The 22,930-nt window shown below is 44.0% G+C and overlaps 2 protein-coding genes across 10 annotated transcripts in view; one reads left to right on the forward strand and one right to left on the reverse strand.

Annotated features, from left to right (window-relative positions):
- Positions 1-22,930, reverse strand: part of LOC106657740 (hepatoma-derived growth factor-related protein 2) — a 95,269-nt gene that overhangs the window by 45,191 nt on the left and 27,148 nt on the right. The window lies entirely within an intron of this gene.
- LOC106657739 (tyrosine-protein kinase Btk29A) overlaps positions 1-22,930 on the forward strand; it is a 99,941-nt gene that overhangs the window by 37,418 nt on the left and 39,593 nt on the right. The window contains exon 1 of one of the 4 annotated variants that reach the window (XM_014379402.2): positions 721-1,216. The exons of 2 other annotated variants lie outside the window; for them this stretch is intronic. In XM_014379402.2, coding sequence (XP_014234888.1) covers positions 1,084-1,216 — 133 coding nt within the window. In that variant the 5' untranslated portion in view covers positions 721-1,083. Of the gene's footprint in view, positions 1-720; positions 1,217-18,613; positions 20,510-22,930 lie in introns of those variants that run through there. One more of the 4 variants, XM_014379403.2, reaches the window with a different exon arrangement.

Consider the following 22,930-nt stretch of genomic DNA (forward strand, 5'->3'; position numbering starts at 1 on the left):
ACGTGTGCCACTTTTGTGTTAATCTGTAATACAAGAAACTGGCGCGTGCGACGAAGAAAAAAGAAACGGTTATAATACGTCCAGTTTGAGATGAGAGCGAGAGAAAGAAAAAAATCCTGACTCTGCATTAATCGGAGTGTAGCGGGGTCAGATCCAAGTCGATTCAGGAGAAAAAAAGAGTAATAATAATATTTGCAGCGAAGACGAGATTTTTAAACGGCACAACAGCAGCAGCAGCAGCAGCAGCTACGTGGAATTTAAAATTGGCAAGCTATATTACGAATCGACGATATCGGAGCGACAGTAGTGTCTCTATAGCACCTACATAAATGTGCGCATTAAAGCACAATAAAATACGAAATTGTAAAAACCGGAGGCTAGAGCTCGAAGCATTATATTGGATAAAAATCGGCAGAAGTGCGCGAACGAGCGAGCGAGCGCGCAAGCAGCGGTGTGAAAAGCGTGACACACTTGCAGGCGTTTCTCTCTTGCTTGCTTGCTTCTTCTACTTCTCTCCTCATTAGTATATATATTTAGTCGATGGCGCGCGCACATACACAAAACACCGCTCGCAGCAGCTTCGAATCGCACTGCACCGCCTGCGTGTGCAGTTTGAAAACGACGCGATACACGTATGCGTGCAAATGAGTGTGTGTATGTGTGTGTGTGTGTGTGTGTTAGCGAGCTGCAGACATCAGCTCGTTTTGTCTTGCCTCTCCGCACATCATCGCTCATTCGTCCATCGCAGGCTCGGATCGTAAGGCCGCCACCGCCGCGTACGTGTGTGTTCCAGGTGCTTCTTTCTGCGCTCGCGCGCGCGTCTGCTTATGTATATCAACGCGAATACATCTTATATATCAGCCGCGATCATCTAGCTGCATATAATTCCTACGTATACGCGGGCAAAATAAATCACTCGCCTCGGTGTTTTTACATAATACAAATGTTCCTCGAGTCGAGGAAGTAGTGAGTTTTGGAGTGTAGAGTGCACGGCATGGTCGACTCGATGAAATATACATAATAGCTTTTCGACTTTATGAACAACGAGTGTGTAGAGCGTGCAGCTCTCGACGCGAATGAGAAATGAGTTCGATACTGGCTTCGTCCGTGAAATGGACATTGGGAATGAGAGATCGGCTGCCGGATGCACGGGACATCAGGCTGTTTGGCTACCGATGGACTCTGCGCAACTTTCCTCTGATTACGCATCAGTCAGGTATGAGACGTGTGTGTGTGTGTGCACGTATACCCGATAGCAACTTCCTCCTTCTTGCTATCTCGCGTGCATCGTCGTGTGAGCATGCAGCACCCGTGTACGTCTGTGTGCGCGCGTCTGCGTTTGGGAGTATCGAATCTTGTGAATGGCTAATTAGCCGAGCGCGCTACAGCAACGTATAGAAGAAGAAAACTTCGAATACGCTCGCGCGCGTTCTATTCGGTATATATACGGCAAAATTCGATGCGTAAATCGTGCGCTGTACGTACATTAATATCAAGCGTTGAGTAATAATTTCGCCTATTCCGAAAGAGACAGCCGAGCTATTATGCTCGCATGCATTTACCGTGCAGTCGATTTATTGCGCTCGGCTGTAATCGAGCTAGAACACTCGAGAGAGCTAGGCAGGCTACGCGCGTTAGCTATTATAATATGTGTGTTGCGCGTTGCGTGTGTCCGTGCGTCCGTGCGTCCGTGCGTCTGTACGTGGGCATATACGTACGCTGCCGTCCAGCAATAAAACAGAATCAATGAGCGCGCGAGAGGCAATTAATTTGTCGATTTGCCTCTGCGTGTTTGTTTTATGCAGCTCCGCGATCTATATGCCCATGCGCCTATGAGGTGCGCGTAATTTATATTATCGCGAGACACAGAGGGAGTTGCGTTAATGCGATGATTTAGGAGGCACGATTAGTCGTTAGTCTATAATATGAAGCAGCGCGACAGCAGCGGCGTATATAATATATTTTTGATCCGATACCCGTCGAGAGAATTCGCGCCGGTGCAGTTACGATCGCGATGCCCACGCGGATGAAATTTCTCGATCGATATAGCATACGTTATTACGACGACGCGGAATGTCAAAAGCGCGAGACTAAGCAAATTTTTCAGTGCGTGTCCGTGCAGTGTGCATACGCAGCATTACGTGTACGCGCCGACGACGATGCACGCAAATACTCAGCTCTGCACGTGACAGTAGCCGCGGCTGCGTCGACGCGTTGACCTATAACTACCTGGCGCGCGCCGTAATTATTACGAAAGACTTTTGTCTGTTGCTCTCCTGAGTACGATGCGTTTGTCGAGGCTATATAGATATATAAAACGTGTATGCACAACTGCTATAATACATTAGCGACTTATGTATTATAGTCGCGTTTCGTCGAGAGAGGAAGAGTAGGGAGAGAGGAGAGTTCTTTGTGTGTAACGTAAACAAAATGCAATTTTCTGTCGTCTTGAGAATAGCGACTCCAACGTAAACACATAGCCTCTGCTATTATTGCCGCGCTGAGAAGCTCCGGTGCTTTATGCTGCTCGTGTTCGTGTATTATATATATAGTCCGCACTCGTTCTTTTGTGCTTTGAGGAAAGAAAGAGCGATGGGGAGAGCGAGAGAGAGAGGAAGATCGCATGGTTATTAAAATTACGCCGAGCGAGCAGCAGCTATATATAAGAGCGACGTATAAAGTCCGAGCTGCACACGTTGCATGCATGTTGACGATATCGGAGAGCACGAGATTTATATTTCTTATGTGTGTGTACGTTTGTAAGCGTCTCTCTTTCCCTCTTCAATCGTGAGAAACGTACAAAAGTCAACGCATCATCAAATTCTCGAAGCTTCCCCCTCATTTCGTATGATACTTTGATAAATAATTTTTTAACGTTGCGGCGAAGGAAAAATTTTTCGCTTTTACCGCACACGCGCATACTCTGATACATGTGCGCGCGATCGAGGGTCGAGTTTCTCAATTATACACATAGGGATTTAGTATTCGACGTAGTTTAAACAATTAGGCGCGAGGAGCTTGCGCGCGGAGTATGGCGCGCGTGCGCGAAAATTTAATTAAAGCTCGGATTTTACTCGTACACTAGTACGCACCTGGCTCTAGGCAAATTTCATTACGGTGTAAAGTCGAATTTACATGCGCCACGCTCGCGAGTATTCCGCGCGCGGCGGCGGAGCAGCCAAACTCGTATTTATATGTGTGGCTCGCGCGCCACGCAGCTATCCTATGTACGCGTATACTGCTGCAGCGCACAGGCTTCATACGTGCAATATTTATTCGAGCGCACGCGTTCGCCTATTTATGTTATATAGCACGTGTATGTATGTGCACGTGAAAAATATATTTTGTAAAGCATGTCGTAAAGTGACGCGCTCGCGAGAGCTTGTGCGAGTGCGCCCGTAAAAATTCGCATTCGGCATTCATGTACATCGCGGCGTGGCGCGAGCAGTGGGACACGCGATATTTCGCGCGAATTTTGCCACGCGGAAAATATCGCGTAGTAGCAGCAGCAACAGCAGCAGCAGCAGCAGCTTCCTGGCAAACAATCGCCGATAATAATTAATGCCGCGTTTTTAATTTCGCTACCGTCTGAACAATGAAAAAAAATGAAGGAAAAAACGGAAATAATGAAAAAGAATAAAACGAATTCGTATAGAGCTGCAGGTGCACATTTGCTACGAGCTACATGTGTGTTATATACACGTGCACTACGGGCGCGAGCTCTAGATATCGAAAGTTCATCGGTTAAATTTTAATTTGCCAAAAAGCGGACACACGTAGCACAACGCCAGCAGCAGCAGCTTTCAAAGTATAAGCCGCAAACCTGGTATACGCCGCGGCGTATGACCACTAATCAAGCGCAGAGCTTTCGGTGTTCTCATACATCCGTACACACACATATATACGGGCGCGAGTGTATAATGCTCCTCTTTTCTAGCCATCCATCCAAAGAGAGACTGGGCGAAAAAAAAGACGGCTTCACTTCTCCATCGCGTGCATAGAATACGACGAGAGCCCGAGTGTGTGTGTGTATGCGCGCGCGAAAAAAAAGAAAGCCAGAAAGAAAGAGAGCTGTGCTGCTGCTGCTGCTGCTAGCCACATCATAGCTCTCTCTCTCTCTCTCTCTCACTCTGTCTCTCTTCTCTCTGTTGCAGTGGTACATCGAGCGAGAAATGTATTGTGCACAGAGAGAGATGGATTCGTAGTACAATATTCATATATATATACACCTAGTATATCTATAAAGACGAAGCTGCTACAGAGAGCAGCATCGCGCGCGCGCGAGTATAGACAGCAAAACTAGGCGCACGAGCGCGTTTTAGTCCTTTCATCCGTTTCATCCGACAAATTCGCCGCCCCTACTGCCTTCGAAATAAAAGACTTGCTGATGCTGCTGATGCTGTGGCTCTGTGCGCTGCAGTTAGTACATCGAAGTGTATAATATAGGAAAAAGTTCGCTCGCTTATAGCCGTGCAGGCGTCCCCGTGGCCGGTTTTCTGCACTCTACCTACTACGTACGCTGTACTGAGCTTGCATGCGACGATCGGAGCACATGTACATGCATGCACCAAGCGCCAAATGAAGCGCATATACTGCATCCACGATGTCGCTCGGCGGTGGCTTCGTGGCTGTGTGAGCATTACACTGCAGTCGAAAAAAGGGAAGAAGAAAAAAATCGGCCAAACGAAATGCATATCCAGGTCGATCGCCTGCCCGAAACGTATATAGTGTGGCTCTGATGTATATAGCTGATGCAAGCGATGAGAGGCTGCATATATTGCTCCGTAATATACCAGTCGGCCAGTGATGGGGTGGGGCTGTGTCTACTGCTCTAGTGCTACTCTCGCCCTCTCTCTATCCTCTCTCTCTCTCTCTCTCTTTCTCTCGCACCCATCATATGATCGAAGCTCCATGTGAGCAGGCGCAGCAAGAGCTATATCCCGTCCCTGCGTTTACCCGAGAAAACCGAGCCTCGATGTCGAGAGCTCGGCTGATGCATCGCCTATATTCGCGCTGTATTTCGTCTTGGCGCGCCCAAATCTAGCCCATTGGCTCGACGTTAGAATTTCGGCCTCGTTACCATGCAGATGCATGTTAAAGACTTTTCTTTTTTATTTTTTTAATCTGATGGCACGATCGTTGCCGAGTAAGTAACTTTTACGGCTCGAGGAGATTGTTCGAAGGCGAACTCTATTGTTTTTATACCGTGATCGTTGCTTTATGAGACGTTAATTTTGTCATTTCTCAGCTCGTTCTTTCTATCTCCGCGTAAAATTATTTGTTATGGCGCATGCACTTACAGCGTGGCACACTGCGTCTGACATTTTTATAGCTAATTACGAGCTGCACTCTCTCTCTCTCTCTCTCTCTCTCTTTCTCTCTCTCTCTCTCTCTCCAGTGCAGCTCGTACTTTTTATTAAATGAATAAAACAATTAAGTTCTCGTTTTGATAGAACTCGAAACAAGGTCATGAGTTTGTCATTTTCTCGACACTTTTTTGCCAGCTTTTTAAAATTAATTCAAAAGAATTTGCATACATTTCGAGCAGTAGACAGAGAGAGGGAAAGAGCGCGCTCGTTTCACGAGACACGCACGTCAACGAGCTTTTTTTCATTGTTTTTTTTATTTTGCTCCAGTGAAAAATATTTTTTTTTCATCAAAATGTCCATGTATTAACGAACTCACGCGTACACCAGCCGTGTGTGAAACGCGCTAACTCGATCTACATCCGCCACTCGTTGAACTGTGCCTTACCCTCTCTCTTTCTCTCTCTCTCTCTTACTCCTGCAAATAATTGAACAAAATTGGAAATCGTTCAGTTACGGCCACTAAGTAGTTTACCGAGCACTTCCGCTAATTAAACTCTGTATCATAATAGGACGTGAATTAGTGCACGCCGAAGCAAATAATTGAAATCAATTTCTATTCACGCGTGTACATAACGTAAAACTCGAAAGCGAGTTAAAAAGTTTGCGCTGCTATTTTTTCACTCTATCGAATAAAATTTAAAAACAAAAATACAAAAAAGCACCATCGCGTCGCAATGGGCGAGTGTGCGCGTATGTACGTGTGCACGAATTTCGTTAAAATGATTATTCTTTTCAGCGGGCGCGTCTCTCGGCTCTCCAGGGTCACGATGATGCACAAAAAAAATATGCCGGGTTAAATGTTTGCCCGCGTAAGCACAAATTCCAACGGGAATTAGTGAATGCGCGTCAAATTTCCCGTGTAACTTTGTGCATATTATCTGTGCGCGTGCGCGCGTATGTAGGTTCCTCACGCGCAGATGAGCATTAACGAGCCCGTATTGCACAATGAGGCTTGCGCAACGAATTTTTCAAATAAAATAGAATAAAAATACAATGCAATCAAGCCCGCACTCGAATAAATACCACGTGTCGTCTGCATCTATACGCAAATTTCAACGGTATTGACATATTTCTTTCCCTGGTATAACGTGCATGTAAAATAAACAAAACGCACATTATCAGAAATCAATCTCTCTTAGACGTATGCGAAACTGAGTGTGCTTTTTTGTACTTGTAAATATGTACTAGTCTTTGATTAGCTTTGAGAAACCTAAACATCATTGTAAATATTGTAAAAATTAATTTTAGATATTAATGTGTTCTGAGTAACCATAGTAGAAATGCTCATATATATTTATAGACCTAAAATGCTTCATTTTTTTGTTATTCAATGACTATTATTCGACTATGTAAAATTCTTTCAAATAACCATGTAAAAACACCTTTAAACGTTATTTTCAATTTGAATTTGAATTTATAAATATTTAATTATGTTGCGTTTATTACCAATAATGATATTGATTGTTCAAAAAACTGTTTCGAGGTTCCGTTAGGTTTAATAAGTAACCTGAAGTATTCAACCTATGCTAATAAGTATTTTTTGGCATATACTTTTTATAAGAGATTTTGGATTCTTCAATACAATAATGTTCCTGTGAAGTAATAACTTTGCTTTGACTTATACAATTATTCTCCTTTAGCCACTTTTAGAAATACAAATGAAGGTACTCGCCATCTAGTGGTGGTGGCGTAAAATAGTATTTTATTCGGTAACAATAGCATTCGAAAGCTAGAAAAAGATAATGTGGGCAATCGGCAAAAGATTCACTAAGACTCATTACGTAGATGCGGCAAAAAATTGTGTAAGTTTCAAGTCTCAAAAACGACTCCATTAGGATACAACTAATGTGCAAGTTGGAAGAGCATTTTTTCTACCGAATCCACATTCACGATCCCTAAAAGGTTTATTACATGGCCATCATTATTGGGATCAAAAAAACATTTCGACGCCATTTGATAGATTGGATTTGCCGATTCTAATGCTCTCTACTTTTTGCACGCTCGCAAAGTGCTCTCGACGGCAGAAATATCACATCTACACGACGAAAATGTCTGTAGTAAAAATTACTATATTCGATAGAAAAAGTGGATTATATACTCGCACTAAGGTGGTTACAGGTTTTGCTACATTTATGCTAAAAATTACTGACTTTACAGTAAAAATTTACTGTATCATATAGGGAAGAAAAAGATCTCGAGTACGAGTATAATCCCTTTTTTCTATCGAATATAACAATTTTTGCCGCACATAGAATAATATTCACCCTAGATCTTTTCTTCAATCACGCTCATACATACATACACGCTTCTGATAATCTCTCAGTCTCTCTCGGATGCCAGGCAAGCAGTCAGGTCTTGTCGCAGCTCTAACGTATAGTCTCGTCACTTACATTTTATACACGCTATATACGACGTACCGATAAAAAATCATAAATTTCCGGTTCGAAGTGAAATATTCCCTTGGAAAAAATGGTGAGGTGTTTTCTCGCTCGAGCCATATCGTTATTTTACCTCAGGTACCTTATATCTCCATTAACTTCTTTTTTTTATTTTTATCTATTCGCGATTGCCGAGCACTCGCATTTTACCGCTATTATTTTTGTATAGCCATGCAGTTGCCGATCCAATTTGAATAATTTTACGGGCATATTTCGTAATGGAATTAGTTGCTCGAGTTTGATTACGTTGCGTTTAAGCTTCAATGATTTTTGATGATGCATACAATGTGGTTAGTTTGATAAAAAGGTACATTGAATAACTTTGAAATGCTCTTTAATACATTGAAATAATGAGTGGAAGTTTAAAAAAATCACCGAAGGTTTTCTTTATTCGTCATAAAATAGACTTTCGAAAGAGCTTTTTTTCCAATGCTTTCAAATTAAACGGTAACCGATCAAATTGATATTTCTATATTATAAAATATTAAAGAAAGAAAAATCGACATCGCTGAAATCTCAACAATCGCATAGGATTTCACAGGGCATTCATCAGAGAAAACATACAGCGTTTTTCAAAAGAGATACATATAAGCACAGTACGCAACAAAAAGAAAAAGGGAGACATTGCACAATGAAAAAATTTTATAAAATACGACCTCACACTTACACACACGCAGACTTGCGCGAGCTCATACCTATATGCATGTACCGAGAAAGCTGCAGGTTAAAAAGGAATAAATTTTTTTCTTCTTCTCTTCGACCATGTCGGTACACCGTATAATTCGAGCTAGCGCATGCCGTACAATTGCGAGGCAAAAGAACCGCGCGCCGCTACTGCGTTTGACGTCGCATTGTTTATCCTAAGGCAACGGCGAAACTCCGGCACTGTACAAATCGAAATCCAGTCACTGACACATTCGCGCGCATGGCTCGTATAATTGCAGCACGTCTGACAATTCTTGCAACTTGCAGACTCTCTGCGGCTGCTACTTCTGGTCCGCACCACTGCCTTGTGGTAAGCGGAATACTCTCAATGTTATTGACGTTAACTTACCATGAGTGCGGCGCACAAAACTCGCCCTCTGGTATAATGTCGGAAGATTAGTAGCGCACGTATTCTCGGCGCTCGAATGATCGAAGCATGATCAACTCTATTAGCTGAAAACTCTGTTGAATTTTACTTTTTCAGCTAGTTCGCATATACTTAGATAAGACGGCTCGTTGTTGAGATATAATAAAATGTAGATTGCTCCGCGAGATTGAGTGCGTTTGAAAACGCACGCGCACCCAGGCTCCTAATCTATTTACACACTTATCCGTGTTGGTGCAATTTTCATTTTGAGATTTCTATCTCCCTTCCAAGTAGATGTGTACTCGCTATACGTAGGTGCGAGATCGCATTTAATGAGCTTGATTCTGGCTTTTTCGCTATTCGCGAGCAGCTTGGCTAAGAGGATTTCTTTGACGTCGATAATCCTGCACAAAAAAGGAGAATCAAGAAAATTACTTCTACCCTCATTTTCTCCATCTGTTTGTAATTTTTGCCCTCTCGTAAACAGCATTGCCTCTGGATCGGAAAAATCAACAAATACAAGATTTTCCATTTTCTCGATTGCTTACACATTACGTAAACTATTAACTATTAAAAAAACCTTGAATTTAATTCAAATTTTATGTAAAATGCAGACATTAAAATTTAAGTAAGTAATACTGAATTTTATCAAAAGTAAATTCACATGAAATTTTCTTTGAAAATTAAGGTAATAATACGGATTTATATTTTTTACAAAGAAAAACAGAAAAATTTAATCATATGCTCATTATTTATGAATGACAAGGACTTTATTCTACACTTGAAATTTTTAAATATTGATTTAGTTTTGCGTTAATCGTACAACAATTTTATGAAAACTCAATCATAATTAATGCCTTCGCCGCTAGATGGCAAGTACTTTTATCTGTAAATCTGTAAGTGGCAAGAAAACATAATTGTATAAAATAAAGTTATCAAAACTTCAGGTCTAAGTAATTTAAGATTTTGCTTTTGGCACAATGCTAATTCGGGACGTTATGTAGAAGAAAAAATAAAAAAAATCGAAACTTTTGAAGCTCTAGGATTCAAAATATACTGATAGAAATAAAAATCGAATGCCAAGAATCGAGTAGAGAATCTAGTGAGCGGTACATCGAAGTAGCATTGTGACGAATGAAAATTAAACTGGCACGATATTGCTTAATTGCTCTGTTAATTAGCATCTTGCTGCTAGTACGCATCGAATAGAATATTATATATTTAAAATTATAAATTCAATTGAATGCGAAGATTCATAAAAAAATCGTTGTATTCCATTTAAATCACAATAATTTTAATGCTTTTACATGAACTTTAAATAAAATAATTATCCTATACGGGAAGGAAACAAACTTTCTCCACTTTTATATGAATTTCAAAATAAATATTTTTAACAGTGTTTAGAATAAATTCTAACTTCTGTCAAGAAAGAAAAGAAAAATTAAAGTAAAATTTCTCAAGTACATATAACACAAACTTTCATAGTAGAGCTTTTAATGCCACGGTAGAGTACGCACCAACCATCACCGTCTAGTGCCATACTTACTTTGCAATGTGTACATCGATATTGCAGTTTACTTAGCAATAAGTAAGTGTATAGTGTAATGTAATATTGGTTTATATCACAGTGTACGTGTACGTGTACGTGTGTTTACACTAGCTGAATAATTAATGATATCTCGGATGTGTGTGTGTGTGTGTGTGAGTGTGTATACACGCAATCCATTAAAGTTCCAGCTTTATTTATCTACAAGTTGATGAACTTTGCGTCCTCTCTTTCTCTCTCCTCTCGACCTTGACACATTGTGCAATGTGGCGCGCGTGCAAGCTCGAAAAATCCCTGCTCCCTACGTCAGATTCTTCGGCTACTTGAAAAACAAGGCGTACGCGTTTTGCGGCTGAATTAATCGAAGCGTATATGTGATATATATAATATACACAACTCGAGCTATATAAGAGCTTTAACCCCGTAGTGGTAATAATTCTACGATCACCTATACCCGTCGATGTGTTATTCGATAAAATGATGAAGCGATCGCACTTATTTACAAAGAGCAGGTGAGCAAAGTTGCTTCGAGACCGTCGCTGAGTTGAAAACAGTTTTCAGAATTATGAATTCAAAAGCTTTTTAACCCCCTGCACATCGTACATAATAGCTATGCACGAAAGTAATGGCAATTATAATACCTGTATGCATACATATAGGCGAGCTCGTGCGCAACGTGTGTTGGCTTTTAGCGTATATTATACGACTAGATCGCAGCATACATAGTTGGGTGCGCACAAGCTCGGGGGTGGTACTCTACTACCCGACGCGATACAATGACCCACACGCTCGCACCCCTACGTATACAATCGAGCTAGCTGCGTATTATACATGCATGAACGAGCGCGGCGTATTATGAAGTAGGCAAGTAGTATGTGCCAAGCTCCGCGAGTGAGCATCATTGCGTTGCTAGCTGTCGTGCGAAGACACGAGCGGGGGCGCATGATACTCGATATACTACGAATAATAGGCGAGAAAATGACGCAATAGAGGCACGAAAATTCAAAAGAAGTCACTACTCGTAGTCGACGTCGCTCGGCAGTGCACTGCAGTCGTCGTAGTCATCGTCGTTACGGAAAATTCGATAATGATACGCGCACAGGCAGGCAGACAGGCGTTGCTACTTTTTTTCTTCTTTTGCCGTACATAAAGCGCGAGTAGTAATAGCTGCGTGACGAGTTACGTCTCTCTGCTCTCTGTGGGTAATGGGTGCAGTACTGCAGGCTTGGCTCGGGCCAGGCCTTTGACTCGGCTGCAGCGGCAGCAGCAGCATACAGGTGCCTCGGTAATAAATAATGTGCCGTACGTAGCGAGCGAATACTTGTGCCTCGAGGCGCTCCTCTCTTCGAGAGACTAAATGCGCGCATAAAACGTAACAATGACTGAGTGAGCGAGAGGCGGAGGCATTACGAGAAAGACGCGTTTACCACGTAACTACATTTTCTACTTTTACATCGATAGAAATTCAATCATTAATATTGCGTACAAAGAAAGTCTACACGTAATATTATAATAATTTTTTTTTTTTTTTCACAAAAATTCAGAAACTGTACAAGTACTTTTATTAGTGCGTCGCTCCTAATTCACAGCTTCCTCCTCCTTTCTTTTTTTTTCGCTTTACGTTATATTTTTTTCGTACAGCTGCGTTAAACATTTTTCCTCGACATTTTTCCGACAAAAATGCGCCGCGCATCCGTGTGCCACATGCACGTGCGCGCCATGATTCGCAGCAGCAGCAGCAGCAGCAGCCAGCAGCAACAGTTCGAATGTGTGCCGCGCATATGTTCAATTCGTTGTTATTTTTTCTCTCCGCGTGCAAATTTTCATTCTCATTCTTGCCTGCAGTGCAAGTGCTCTATAATGTGGTCCCAGTGGTGCTATTATATACACATATTTTTCGTACGCCTGTGCCATTATGTTCGTGACTGTGATCAAAATAAGCGAATGAGGTACATTTATTCCTTCTTTTTTTTTGTTATTCCGTGCGTTACTTATTCATCGACTAATTTTTTTGCTCGAATCGTTGAACTCGAACTACGGTACTACGTATGCTACTGCGTGTGCAAAGTCGATCGTGGACGCGGCCATGTACCATATGCACAACGTTGTTTAGTCTGTATATATGAAAAAAGCTCGACGCTGGCTGGCTCTCTCTATCTCTCGCAAGTATTCGAAAACTTTTAATTAAGGTCGTGTGTATTTTTTGGAAGACAAACTTTTGCGTAAAACTTCATTAAAGGTCTTTGGGGCAAACTACTCACTCTCGTTTATGTATACGTACATAACGTCTCTGTATGAGCGCGTGCATATACGATACGTATATAAGGTATATAAATGCGCGTGCAAAAATCCTTCAGAGCTGCAAAGGATTTTAATGGTCTCTGTTTCGTCGTTATCGCAGCGCACGCGCGCGCGCACGAACGTTATTGTAGCTTTGAATCATCTAAACGAACGGACACTCGGGCAATATGGCATTTGTCTCGTAACATTAGATTATATTCAAAAGCCAAGCGCTTGGACTTACAGAGAAACGCGCTTAATGCCGCGCGCGGCTCTCCCTCTCTATGAGCATATTTCAACTATTCAACGGGACGTCCTTAGATCTTCACAGTTCTCTGATGCTGAAGCTGCTGCCGTTGCTGCTGCTGCTACTGCTCGGTCAACGCGTCAAAGCCCCGCTGACCTGCCTGCCCGGCTGCCCGGCGCTGGATAGGTCTTGGCCATCCAATCGTGCACAATTTCTCTCTGAGATTTAAGCCCCTAGATTCAATACTCTCTCCTCCGTGCTCATCCTGGCCACAAAAGTGTTTGTGTATATACCTATATTCATGTAAGCGCTCAACAAACTCTTTCTAAGTGCATCTCGCTCGCTTTTCTTTATCTAACACTCCCTCTCTCTCTCTCTCTCTCTCTCTCTCTACGTCCGGAGGGTGTGTTTCGTACAAAGAAAGAGATAAGAGAGAGAAAGAGCAAAAAAAAGAAGAGAAAAAAACGAGGGAAAAATTTGCGGTCGTGCACGCGCCCCGGTGACAAAGCGAAAGGACATGGAAGTTGAGCGTTTCTAGGAAAAAAGGCAAGGAAGGAACGGAAAGGAAAAGGTAGGACACGTTGCTGCTCCGCTACTGCATCAGCTACATCGGCTTAGACCGGAGCTCTAAAAGCATAGTGGTAGTCTAGCTAGCAGTAGTAGTCGATGTGAGCGCGCGGAAGCTTTTCAAAGCTCGCACACGTTGTGGCTGCAGCGGCGGCAGCACACGACTATAAATGTGCGACAGGAGTTCTCTCTCTCTCTCTCTCTCTCTCTCTCTTGCATTGAAATGTGCACACGGGGTTTGTTGTTACGACGAGAGAGCGAGCGAGAGAGAGAGAGAGAGAGAGAAAGAGAGCTTTATCTGTCTATCCGAGATGCTGTTATATATTATAAAGCGAATGTAGTATACACGATACCGTACGGTGGAGTGCAGCGGCACACACAGTGGTAAAGCAAAGAATTAGCGTTTATATTGCCACAGGAGAGACGGCGGCTGCAAGCTTCTTCTTTTTTTCGCCCTATTCTTCTCTTTCTTTCGATTCTCCGCATTCAAAGTATTTATCCTTGCATTCACGTGGCTGCGCTTGTACGTTTTGCGCTAGTATAGCTGAGCCATTGTACACATATACCTATATCTGCTATACTCCGTGTGTCTGTGTGTTTTTGTGTGTCTGCGTGTGTGTGTGTGTGTGTGTGTGTGTGTGTGTGTGTGTGTGTGTGTGTGTGTGTGTGTGTGTGCGAGTATGCGTGGGCGTGCGGCTGGGTGTGTTTATATGCACTTCTCAAACTTTTGTTTATCTCGTTTTCGACTGCTATATCGCGCAGTTGACGAAGCGACTGACGAGCGGAAACGCGCGCGCGCGTTCTGCCTTCCTCTTTTGTTACTTAACTTTGCTCGAGTTTATACATAACGCGTATAGCTATATAGCAGTGCAGTTCTCTCTCTCTCTCTCTCTCTCTCTCTACGTGTGTATACACGCGTAATTGTAATTGTCGCCACCATGGGAGCGCTGTTGTAAATTTCAACGTGCAGTGGCAAGTTAGAGACGCTGAGAAAGACTTGCCATTGACTCCCGTGTATAACTGTACACTATCCTATAGTATTTGCCAGTACGCTGTACCTGCACCGTGTACGTGTATTTGTGTTTGTGTCTGTGTGTACGTGTTTGTTTGTTCGAACGTGTTGCAATCGGCGTTTCTGGTGAAACGCTGCTGCTGCTGCTGCTGCTATCGAATGCTCGTCTCAAAATTGAAAGCGTCGCCTTGCCTTTACACGCAGAGTCGACGGAGAGGGACTCGATTTATCGGGTATTTCGGGGCGTGCGCTATTTTTTTTTTTCTGCTAGAGCACTCGGCTGTTACACACTGCGGATTTATTGCGAAGGAAAATTGAATTAAAACAAGACACACGTCGGTGAGCTTTGCACAGCACTTGTTCGGAGCTCTTTTGCCCCGATTTAATGTAACTCGTGTACGGGAATTGAGATATCATAAATATCTACTGTGTGCTTGCGCTGCTTCGGAACGACACGCTCTCAGTCGTCGTCGTCGTCGTCGTTGGCATGAAAAAAATCGACGATATTGAAGGTACTCCGAACATCCTCTTTAAGTTTCGAGAGCTAGCCGGAGTAGTCGAGAGCGATCAGTATTATGCAGTGCGCGCACACGGCGATCCTTCTTCGATTGTAGCACGTGTACGCTATAACACACTCGACGCTCTCTCCGGACGATATAAAATTGAACTTAAAACCTACTCGCGCCTATATACTTTACATACACGGTTTATATATACCTATATACGCGCTTACACGAGAAAATAGTGCGATAACCTCGTCTCTTGACGCGAACCTTGGAAGCGAGCCAGCCTATATAAACTCGTACGTATATACGCGCGTGTATATACGTATGCGCGACGCCCCCTTGCAGTTCTCTCTATCTCTCTCTCACTGCTCCCTTCTCCACCCAGAGCTTGTAATTAAGCGTGATTTGTTGCGCCAGCCTACGTACCTATATGTGTACGTACGTACCTTTACGTGTCATGCAGACACACAAGCGAGCGAGCGAGCAAGCAGCGCAAGCCATCGTGTATGCACAAAACGATGCGCGGCGCGGCACACTGCTATACTGCACGTGGGCGTGTGCGCGCGGCCGAGCCCATGTGGTGCAATATACAAAAGCTCGACACATCGTTTTACAACTTTCGAGATGAGCCGTGCTATATTTCCACGTGCGTGAGTTATAACATTATAACAGCAGCAGCGACCGAATTAGGAAAAACATATCAGCTTATAGGCCAGTGTCCCTCGATACGATCTCTGCTGCATAATGCCGTAAATTAATCGTCGGAAAGAGTCATTTATATTGAGCGCGTTTAGCGCGGTACGCACTCGGTAGCACTCGGTAGCACCCGCGCACGTATACACTTGCTCTTTTTAATGAGAGAATTCATATTGGCAACCTGCAGCACTCTCTCTATCTCTCGGTCGAGAATTACCACTCGCTGTGCCGCGTGCGCGTGTGCATAAAATGGATGTCGTATCATACCCGCAGACTCGTTGCATTAAAGCGCGGTTTGAGATTTGTTTCATTGTAAAAGTGCGCCATTAATCACGGACAATTTCTTGTTGACTTTGTCGTTAGATTTTCCGCCGCATTGCATAATGCATCATCTGAATTAACGGGCGCATGCGTATATATATCTATAAAGCCAAGCGCAAAACTCGGGGGCACTCCGGTTAAATAAATACCCGCGTATGTATATACGCCACTTACATACATATAATACGTGCGTATGTGCATAGTGTCATTGCTTGACAAGTTAATTAAAATCGGTATGTGCGTTACGTACTTTACGCGATCGCAATTCGTATAACAACGCGTTGCGATGCGCGCGCGGGTCGTTCTGTTTGTTTTTTTTGTTCTTTTTTTTCGTTTGTTTTTCAATTGGAGTTTTCGAAAATCCAAAGCAAGCGTATTCACGGCAATTAAATTATTATTGTCGATCGTGTAATTTGTAATTAAAATCGAAGGGAACTCTGCAATTATTATCATCGTAAATGTACAGTAATCGTAAATATCCTTTTCATAATTAAGGACCACACGACGTTTTTAGCCGCTGCTACGAGAAACCTTGCAATTGGCACTTGGTATAATTGTTTTCAATAGTTTTATCGAGTTCGTAGCACGTAATTCGCAGGGTATAATAAAATCGAGTTTCATTCCGCCCCAAAAACGCGCAATTAATTTCAACGGCTTCATAATCTGTGCTTTATGCCGACATTGTCCACTCGTATAATAATAATAATAATAATAATAATAAATGCACAATCGTCGGTACAGATTACCTGCGAAATCATTCACGTTATAACATTGTAATAATTTGAAATTTTAATTTTTTGTTTCAGGTAAGTCGACGAACTTTGATACTCTCATTCATTTTGCAGCAGCAGAAGCTTACCCCCTCTCGTAAGTACATTATTGTTAAATCGTGCGAACTAGTTTGCGAACGAGCGAGGGTAAAAATATATTATCTCTAAGTTACATGGGATGTTTAAGGGACGTTATATAATTTGAATCGAGGCGAAATCATAATCTTCATAAATTTGCACAAGATAAGAGAGAAGAGAGGGAGACGTATATCTCCAAAGAAAAGTAGCCTGCGAAGTTAGCTCTTCGCGTAGTAGCAGCTAGAGGAGCGCGCGCCTGGCAAAGTGAAAATCTCGGTTTGACACAGCCACGCGCATGCAGGGGCAAACTGATACGACTTAGTCGAAACTTATCAAAATTACACGCGGAGTTCCGTACATACATATATATACGCGCGCACTGCAGGCAGAGTGCGGCAGTATATTATCTTCATTATACGTATCTCTCGTGCAACGCGCGGCATAAATTACAACGTGGATTAAGTTTCGTCGCGAGGACGAATCATCATCATCTCTCTCTCTTTCTCTAAATTAAATAACGATGAGATTCTAGCTGGAGCTACGCGTAATGTGCGTTTCTATAAGCTTCCGAGTTTCATCGCGAGTGCGTCGCGTAAATATACGAAAATTAACAATTCAATCTCGGAACCAAAACTAATACGCGCGCCATGCGCCGATCTTGTGCTACACACGGCTCTTCTCTGCTTTATCAATCGAGCGCGCAAAATGCCTCGGTGTGTACATTGTGTGTGCACACAAACGCACATGCACGCCACAACGCGAGGCCGGAGCGCATGCAGTGCAAGAGCAGCAGCAGCAACAGCAACAGCACAGCACAGCACAGCAAATGCATCGCGAGCGAGAGAGCCTTAAAGCGCTGCAACCATCGCGATCGCAATTCCTATGTGTGTAAGCGTTTATGTACCTATATACCTGTATATATAATCACGTCGACTTCGTGGAGGGAACCTCTGCGTGCTCTGCCTACGTGTGTAGTATATACCTATAAGCCTCTCACTGTTGCTCCATCGCGAGCGCGGCAGCGGCAACGGCGGCGGCTCGGCAACGAGACGGTGACGCGCTCCATGTTTTTCTCTATACTCTTTGCGCCGTGGTGGCACATTATATACATTATACATACATGTAGCTATATAGAGGTATCACACCGCGAGCTAGTGGGCCCTCTCTGATTCACTGCTGCTGCTGCTGCTGCTGTTGCTGCTCTGAGGCACAGACAGGCACACATAAGAGAGTCGGACAGACAGGCGGCAGTGGCTACGGGGGCCTGTCTCGTTCACTCTCGCGATCGCAGCCAGGCAGCAGCAGCAGCAGCAGCAACGGCACAAAAAAGCCGCAGCACAGAGCCGAGCTACAGTCGATCTGGCGAAACTGCTAGGGAAAGACTGCAAGCGATCTTTCGCATTTGCAGCCCGAAAAATCGGTTGGACCTAAGTGCGCCTGTGTTCAAAATGTTCTCGTAATCAGTGAAACGAATGTCGATCGCTTTTGGCTCACGCGACACACGATCGGAGTCATATCGAGTATAGTGTTTATAAAAATCAATTCAATTAAATATACGCTCTGACATCGGCGTTTATATATACGAGCGCCGCCACACGTCAAAGTTGTTTTCATCGATCGAATCGGCAATTTGTATAATATATACAATAAATATATACAGCTTCGCTTCTGCCTGCGGCGAAAATCATTTCTCGGGCTTTGTTTGGTTCGATGCGCTTCTTGTGCGCGGGTGTGCAAACAGCCAAAGTGGGGAGCAGCAGCAGTTCTCTCTGTCTGTGTGCAGTGTATATACGTGCGTGTACGTGCAGCAGCAGCAACAGCAGCAGTGTTTGTGCGCGCAGAAAAAAGATTGCGGACTTTTTGCCGAGGAGAAAGCGGTGAAAATCGACGAATTGCTTCGCGTCCGTCTACTACTACTACGCGACTATAGCGCACAAAACAAGAATAGCATATACCTATAGATATACTTATATTGTTATTATAGATAAAACGTGCTATTGTAGATGCTGAACGACGTGCTGCTGCCGCTGCTTGTGTATAGCTCCGTGTAAAGCCGTCAAAAGCGCAAATGTTCACCTAGTTCCATAAACTGCGGAGAGCGACCGAATATTACTCGGAAATTTGATCGTTATATAGCAGCAGAACAGCACATCTATATGTATTAAAGCGAGTGCAGCGAGTCGAGCGAGCGAGCGAGAGGCAACGGCAGGCCGACAGCCCCGCAGCAGCAGCAGCAGCAGCAGCAGCAGCAAGCAGGCATAACCGACAAGCAGCTCAGAGATGTGTGCGGCGGTTGTACATTGCGTTGCATCGGGCAAAGAGGACCACTCACTCATATAATTATTAGTCTGCGCACGAGCTCGTGCACACTCGCTCGCTGCTGCTATATACTTCTGTGTGCCGTGCGCTGTGTGCAATATTATAATATCTCTCTCGCTCGCTCTCCGCTGGTGAATTGTGCACATGTATATTCGCAAGAGCAGTACATACACACAGATATTCATACATTACGGCTGCTTTTGAGCCGCGAGAGAGCCGCTGCCGCTGCACCTTTCACGCATCTCCCGAGGTCGGCCGTAAGCAGCCGCGCGCCTCGCCGTGCCGTGCTGCTGCAACGACTGCAACTGCACAGAGCCGCTGCCTGCCAGCACAGCAGCACTAAGAAGAAGGCACAAGCACAAAGAGAAGCAGAGAGAGACTGCAGTGTACAGGCTGCAGCAGCAGCAGAACTGCACAAAAATACGCGCAAGAGAAGGTTGAATATAAAGACCCTCGTGACTTACGTACATATACCGTCTCTCTCTCCCTGTGTGTGAGTGCATTGCACGAATCTCTTTCTCTCTCTCTCTCTCTCTCTCTCTCTCTCTCTCTCCTCGTACTTATAATATGAACACGCCACGAACGTCTGTGAGCTGTGTGTATCTCTCTTAAAAAGCAGCAGCAGGAGCAGTAGGTAGCAGGGGCAGCGGCCGCGGAGAGCATCGCGATCGCTCGCGAGAGAGTAAAAGAGAAAGTCAAAAAAAGTGGCTGCTCGCTGCTTATACGCTTGGTCGCGTAGGAGTGCGTGCTTCTACCTATACCCGTCTGTGTCCGTGTGCTGTGTGTATTATATATCTGTTTATGTGCGTGCGATCGTGCGCTGCAGTCTATATACCTGCACACGTACGTCGGTGTGTCTGCGCGGCTCATTTCGCAAACTCTTTTTCGCCACAATACAGTACCATCGTGTGCAGTGCAGCGGTATATATATAATATTTAAGTAGCTTCGCTGCAGCGCGCGCGCCCAACTCCTTTAATGTGCAGATGTGTCGCGCAAAGCAGCAGCAGCAGCAGCGAAGTGGCCTGTACAACAGTTAGTTATGAGTGTGTCGCGCAGCAGCAGTGAGTGAATCACCCGGGCAATTTTAGTCGTGTCGAAATTTGTGCGCGAGAAATCCCTATATAGTGTGTAGTGCGTGTCTGTTGCTGCCGCCGCCGCCGCCGCCGCCTCTGCACCGCTTCGCCCACAAGATGATGGTGTTAACGGCCCTCAAGCAGGTCGCAACAGCGGCCACCAACGCCGTGCATTCGGCCACCGGCTCCAGTCATCATCATTCCTCCTCGAATGGTACGTGTGTCTCCAACTGTTTACGAACGCGATATTTACCAACGACGTGCGCCATACACAATAAAGTAAAATAATAATATTATGCTCCTACTTCTTCGAAAATACTACTCCGCTTTTTCTCTCTTTTATACGCGGATGATTGAATCGAGCGACCTTGACGCATACGTAGCGCGCGCAAGTGTGTTTATGTGTGTTCGTGTGCGTACGCGTACTTGTGTAAGTGCTTGTATACACGAGAGCAAGTTGTATATATATATGTACTTAAAGCGAGCAGCAGCAGCAGCTCGCATAGTCTACGCACTCGAGCGTGTCGATGAAATTCGAAAAAAACATTTTCACGAGAGTAGTACGTAGGTAAAAAAATCTTTTTTCCAGTACAACGCGATAACGTTTTATAAGCGAGAGTTAAATCATCCGTGCGCGCGCGCGCGCGAGGTACGCACATAAGGAAGGCTTTGCACGCGCGATTTGTACAACGTAATGATCGTTCCGCCGCCGACGAGCGAGTGGTCATTTTTTTACGAAAGATTTTTTTAAGACTAACGCTGTATAGAAGCGATCGGCTTGTGTATACCGCACGTGCTGTACAGTCATCGAGACCCGATAAATGTTTTGCTCGCTCGAGCTCGCACTCGAGCAAGAGAGCTTATGTACGTATAGAGAAATAGAGAGAGCTAAGCACAATCTATATAGGCGCACATACATACGCGCGTAATAGGCTTAGAAATTTGCCGGCAATCCTTTGGATATAAACTCGTGGTGCTGCGCATGGCATGGTGGGCTCTAAGCTGTATATGTGTGCGTGCCTACGTGTGCGGCAGCAGTCGTGCGCACTTCTAATGTGTATGTATACCTAATACATCCCTATATAAATACAACTGCGCGTAGTGCATTCTCGCACGTATGTAGCCGCACATACACACAGATACGCGCATCTAGGTGTGCGTTAAGCGCGCGTTGACTCGACATTTGTACTTAAAGGGCATTTCGGGAGAAAGGAGATTACAAACTACGAGAGATACATATATAATGTCGTGGCGGCGCTGTGTTGTGCGTTGCTGCAATGCACTACGACGGAGTTGCGCTTTTGATGTATCTGTAATGTCGTTGTATACGTGCATAGGTGCGTAGGTGGTGCGCGCTGCGTTGCAGTTATTTGTAAATGGATGCATGTATACGCAGCTATCTCTTCGCTTGTAGCGCGTTTACACTTTACCGAGCAAGTGTGTGCGAATGTGTGCACGACAAACAGCTTAACTTCTGCTCTCGTGCAGTACTGGACGACTGATATCTCTCTTGCCCCCTGTTTATTTGAGGATTGCAAATCCCTGTACTTAGAAAGTCGAAAGATACCAGGAAATTTATGAGAAAAAATATTAAGCTTTTTTATCATGCCAAAGGTCAATATCATTTAGACAAGTTTTATGATGAATGAAGGGTATAATTCTCTTATCTCGAACGTGAGTAATTCGAGCATATATATTGATTTACATGAAATTTAGACATGTTACCGCTAGGTGGCTAGTGCTCAACTATATCAATACACACCATAAAGTTCAAACGACTCGAATATATATTTCGCTTGTTCCGAATGATTACTATAATAATATTACTAAGGATGCATGACAAAAGTAATTTATTAGGTAGGTTACAAATAGATGCAAACGTGTAATCTGGCCCAGGTGAGCATAGAAAGGGATAACGCATGACACACGATGCGGTGTGCCTCCACTTTTGTGTTTAGCTACACGTTTAGGCCAAAATCGGAGTCGCAGGCGCTTGTGATATACACACACACACACACACAACAATATCTCATCAATGAGAGCGCAATGAAATACTGAAATAGTACGCGTTACGCAACGTACAGACTTGGCAAATTTTCCGGGAGGTTCGTGTAAACACACGCGAAGTGCACGTATACGCTCGTCTCCTCGCTCACTTACCGCAGCCTCCGATATTATATCCTCTTTCGCCATCAATCTCTACATTCCTCTTAGTCGCCATGCTTCCCTTGGCGGTGCATACTCTATGTACCCAAATTCACATTGCTCCGCGTCTGCTGTATATATAAGCTATGCACATATCGAATTCTCCCAGCCCGTAATGAAATGTTCTCTGACTTTGTTTAATTGCCAAAGTCCGCAAATCCACCTGTAACGCCGGCTCGCGCGCATACAACTTATAAGTTGAGATAGCTGCAACTGCTATAGCACAAAAGTCAATCTCATTTTCGAGTGCAATTGCGCGTTTAGCTGCTATACATTATCATGCGCGCTACCGCTCGTCGGATGTCCGACGAAAAGTTGAACAAAGCTTCGTTGAGTTAAAAAGTTGCAGTCGATGTAACCTCGGAGATATAATCGTTTTTGCTCTGCATCAGTTGTGCTCGTATGTGTGCGCTGTGAGTGTGTGTTATAT

The sequence above is a fragment of the Trichogramma pretiosum genome, unplaced genomic scaffold (genome assembly GCF_000599845.2).
Source record: "Trichogramma pretiosum strain Unisexual culture from Peru unplaced genomic scaffold, Tpre_2.0 scaffold79, whole genome shotgun sequence".
In the NCBI taxonomy this organism is placed as follows: Eukaryota; Metazoa; Arthropoda; class Insecta; order Hymenoptera; family Trichogrammatidae; genus Trichogramma; species Trichogramma pretiosum.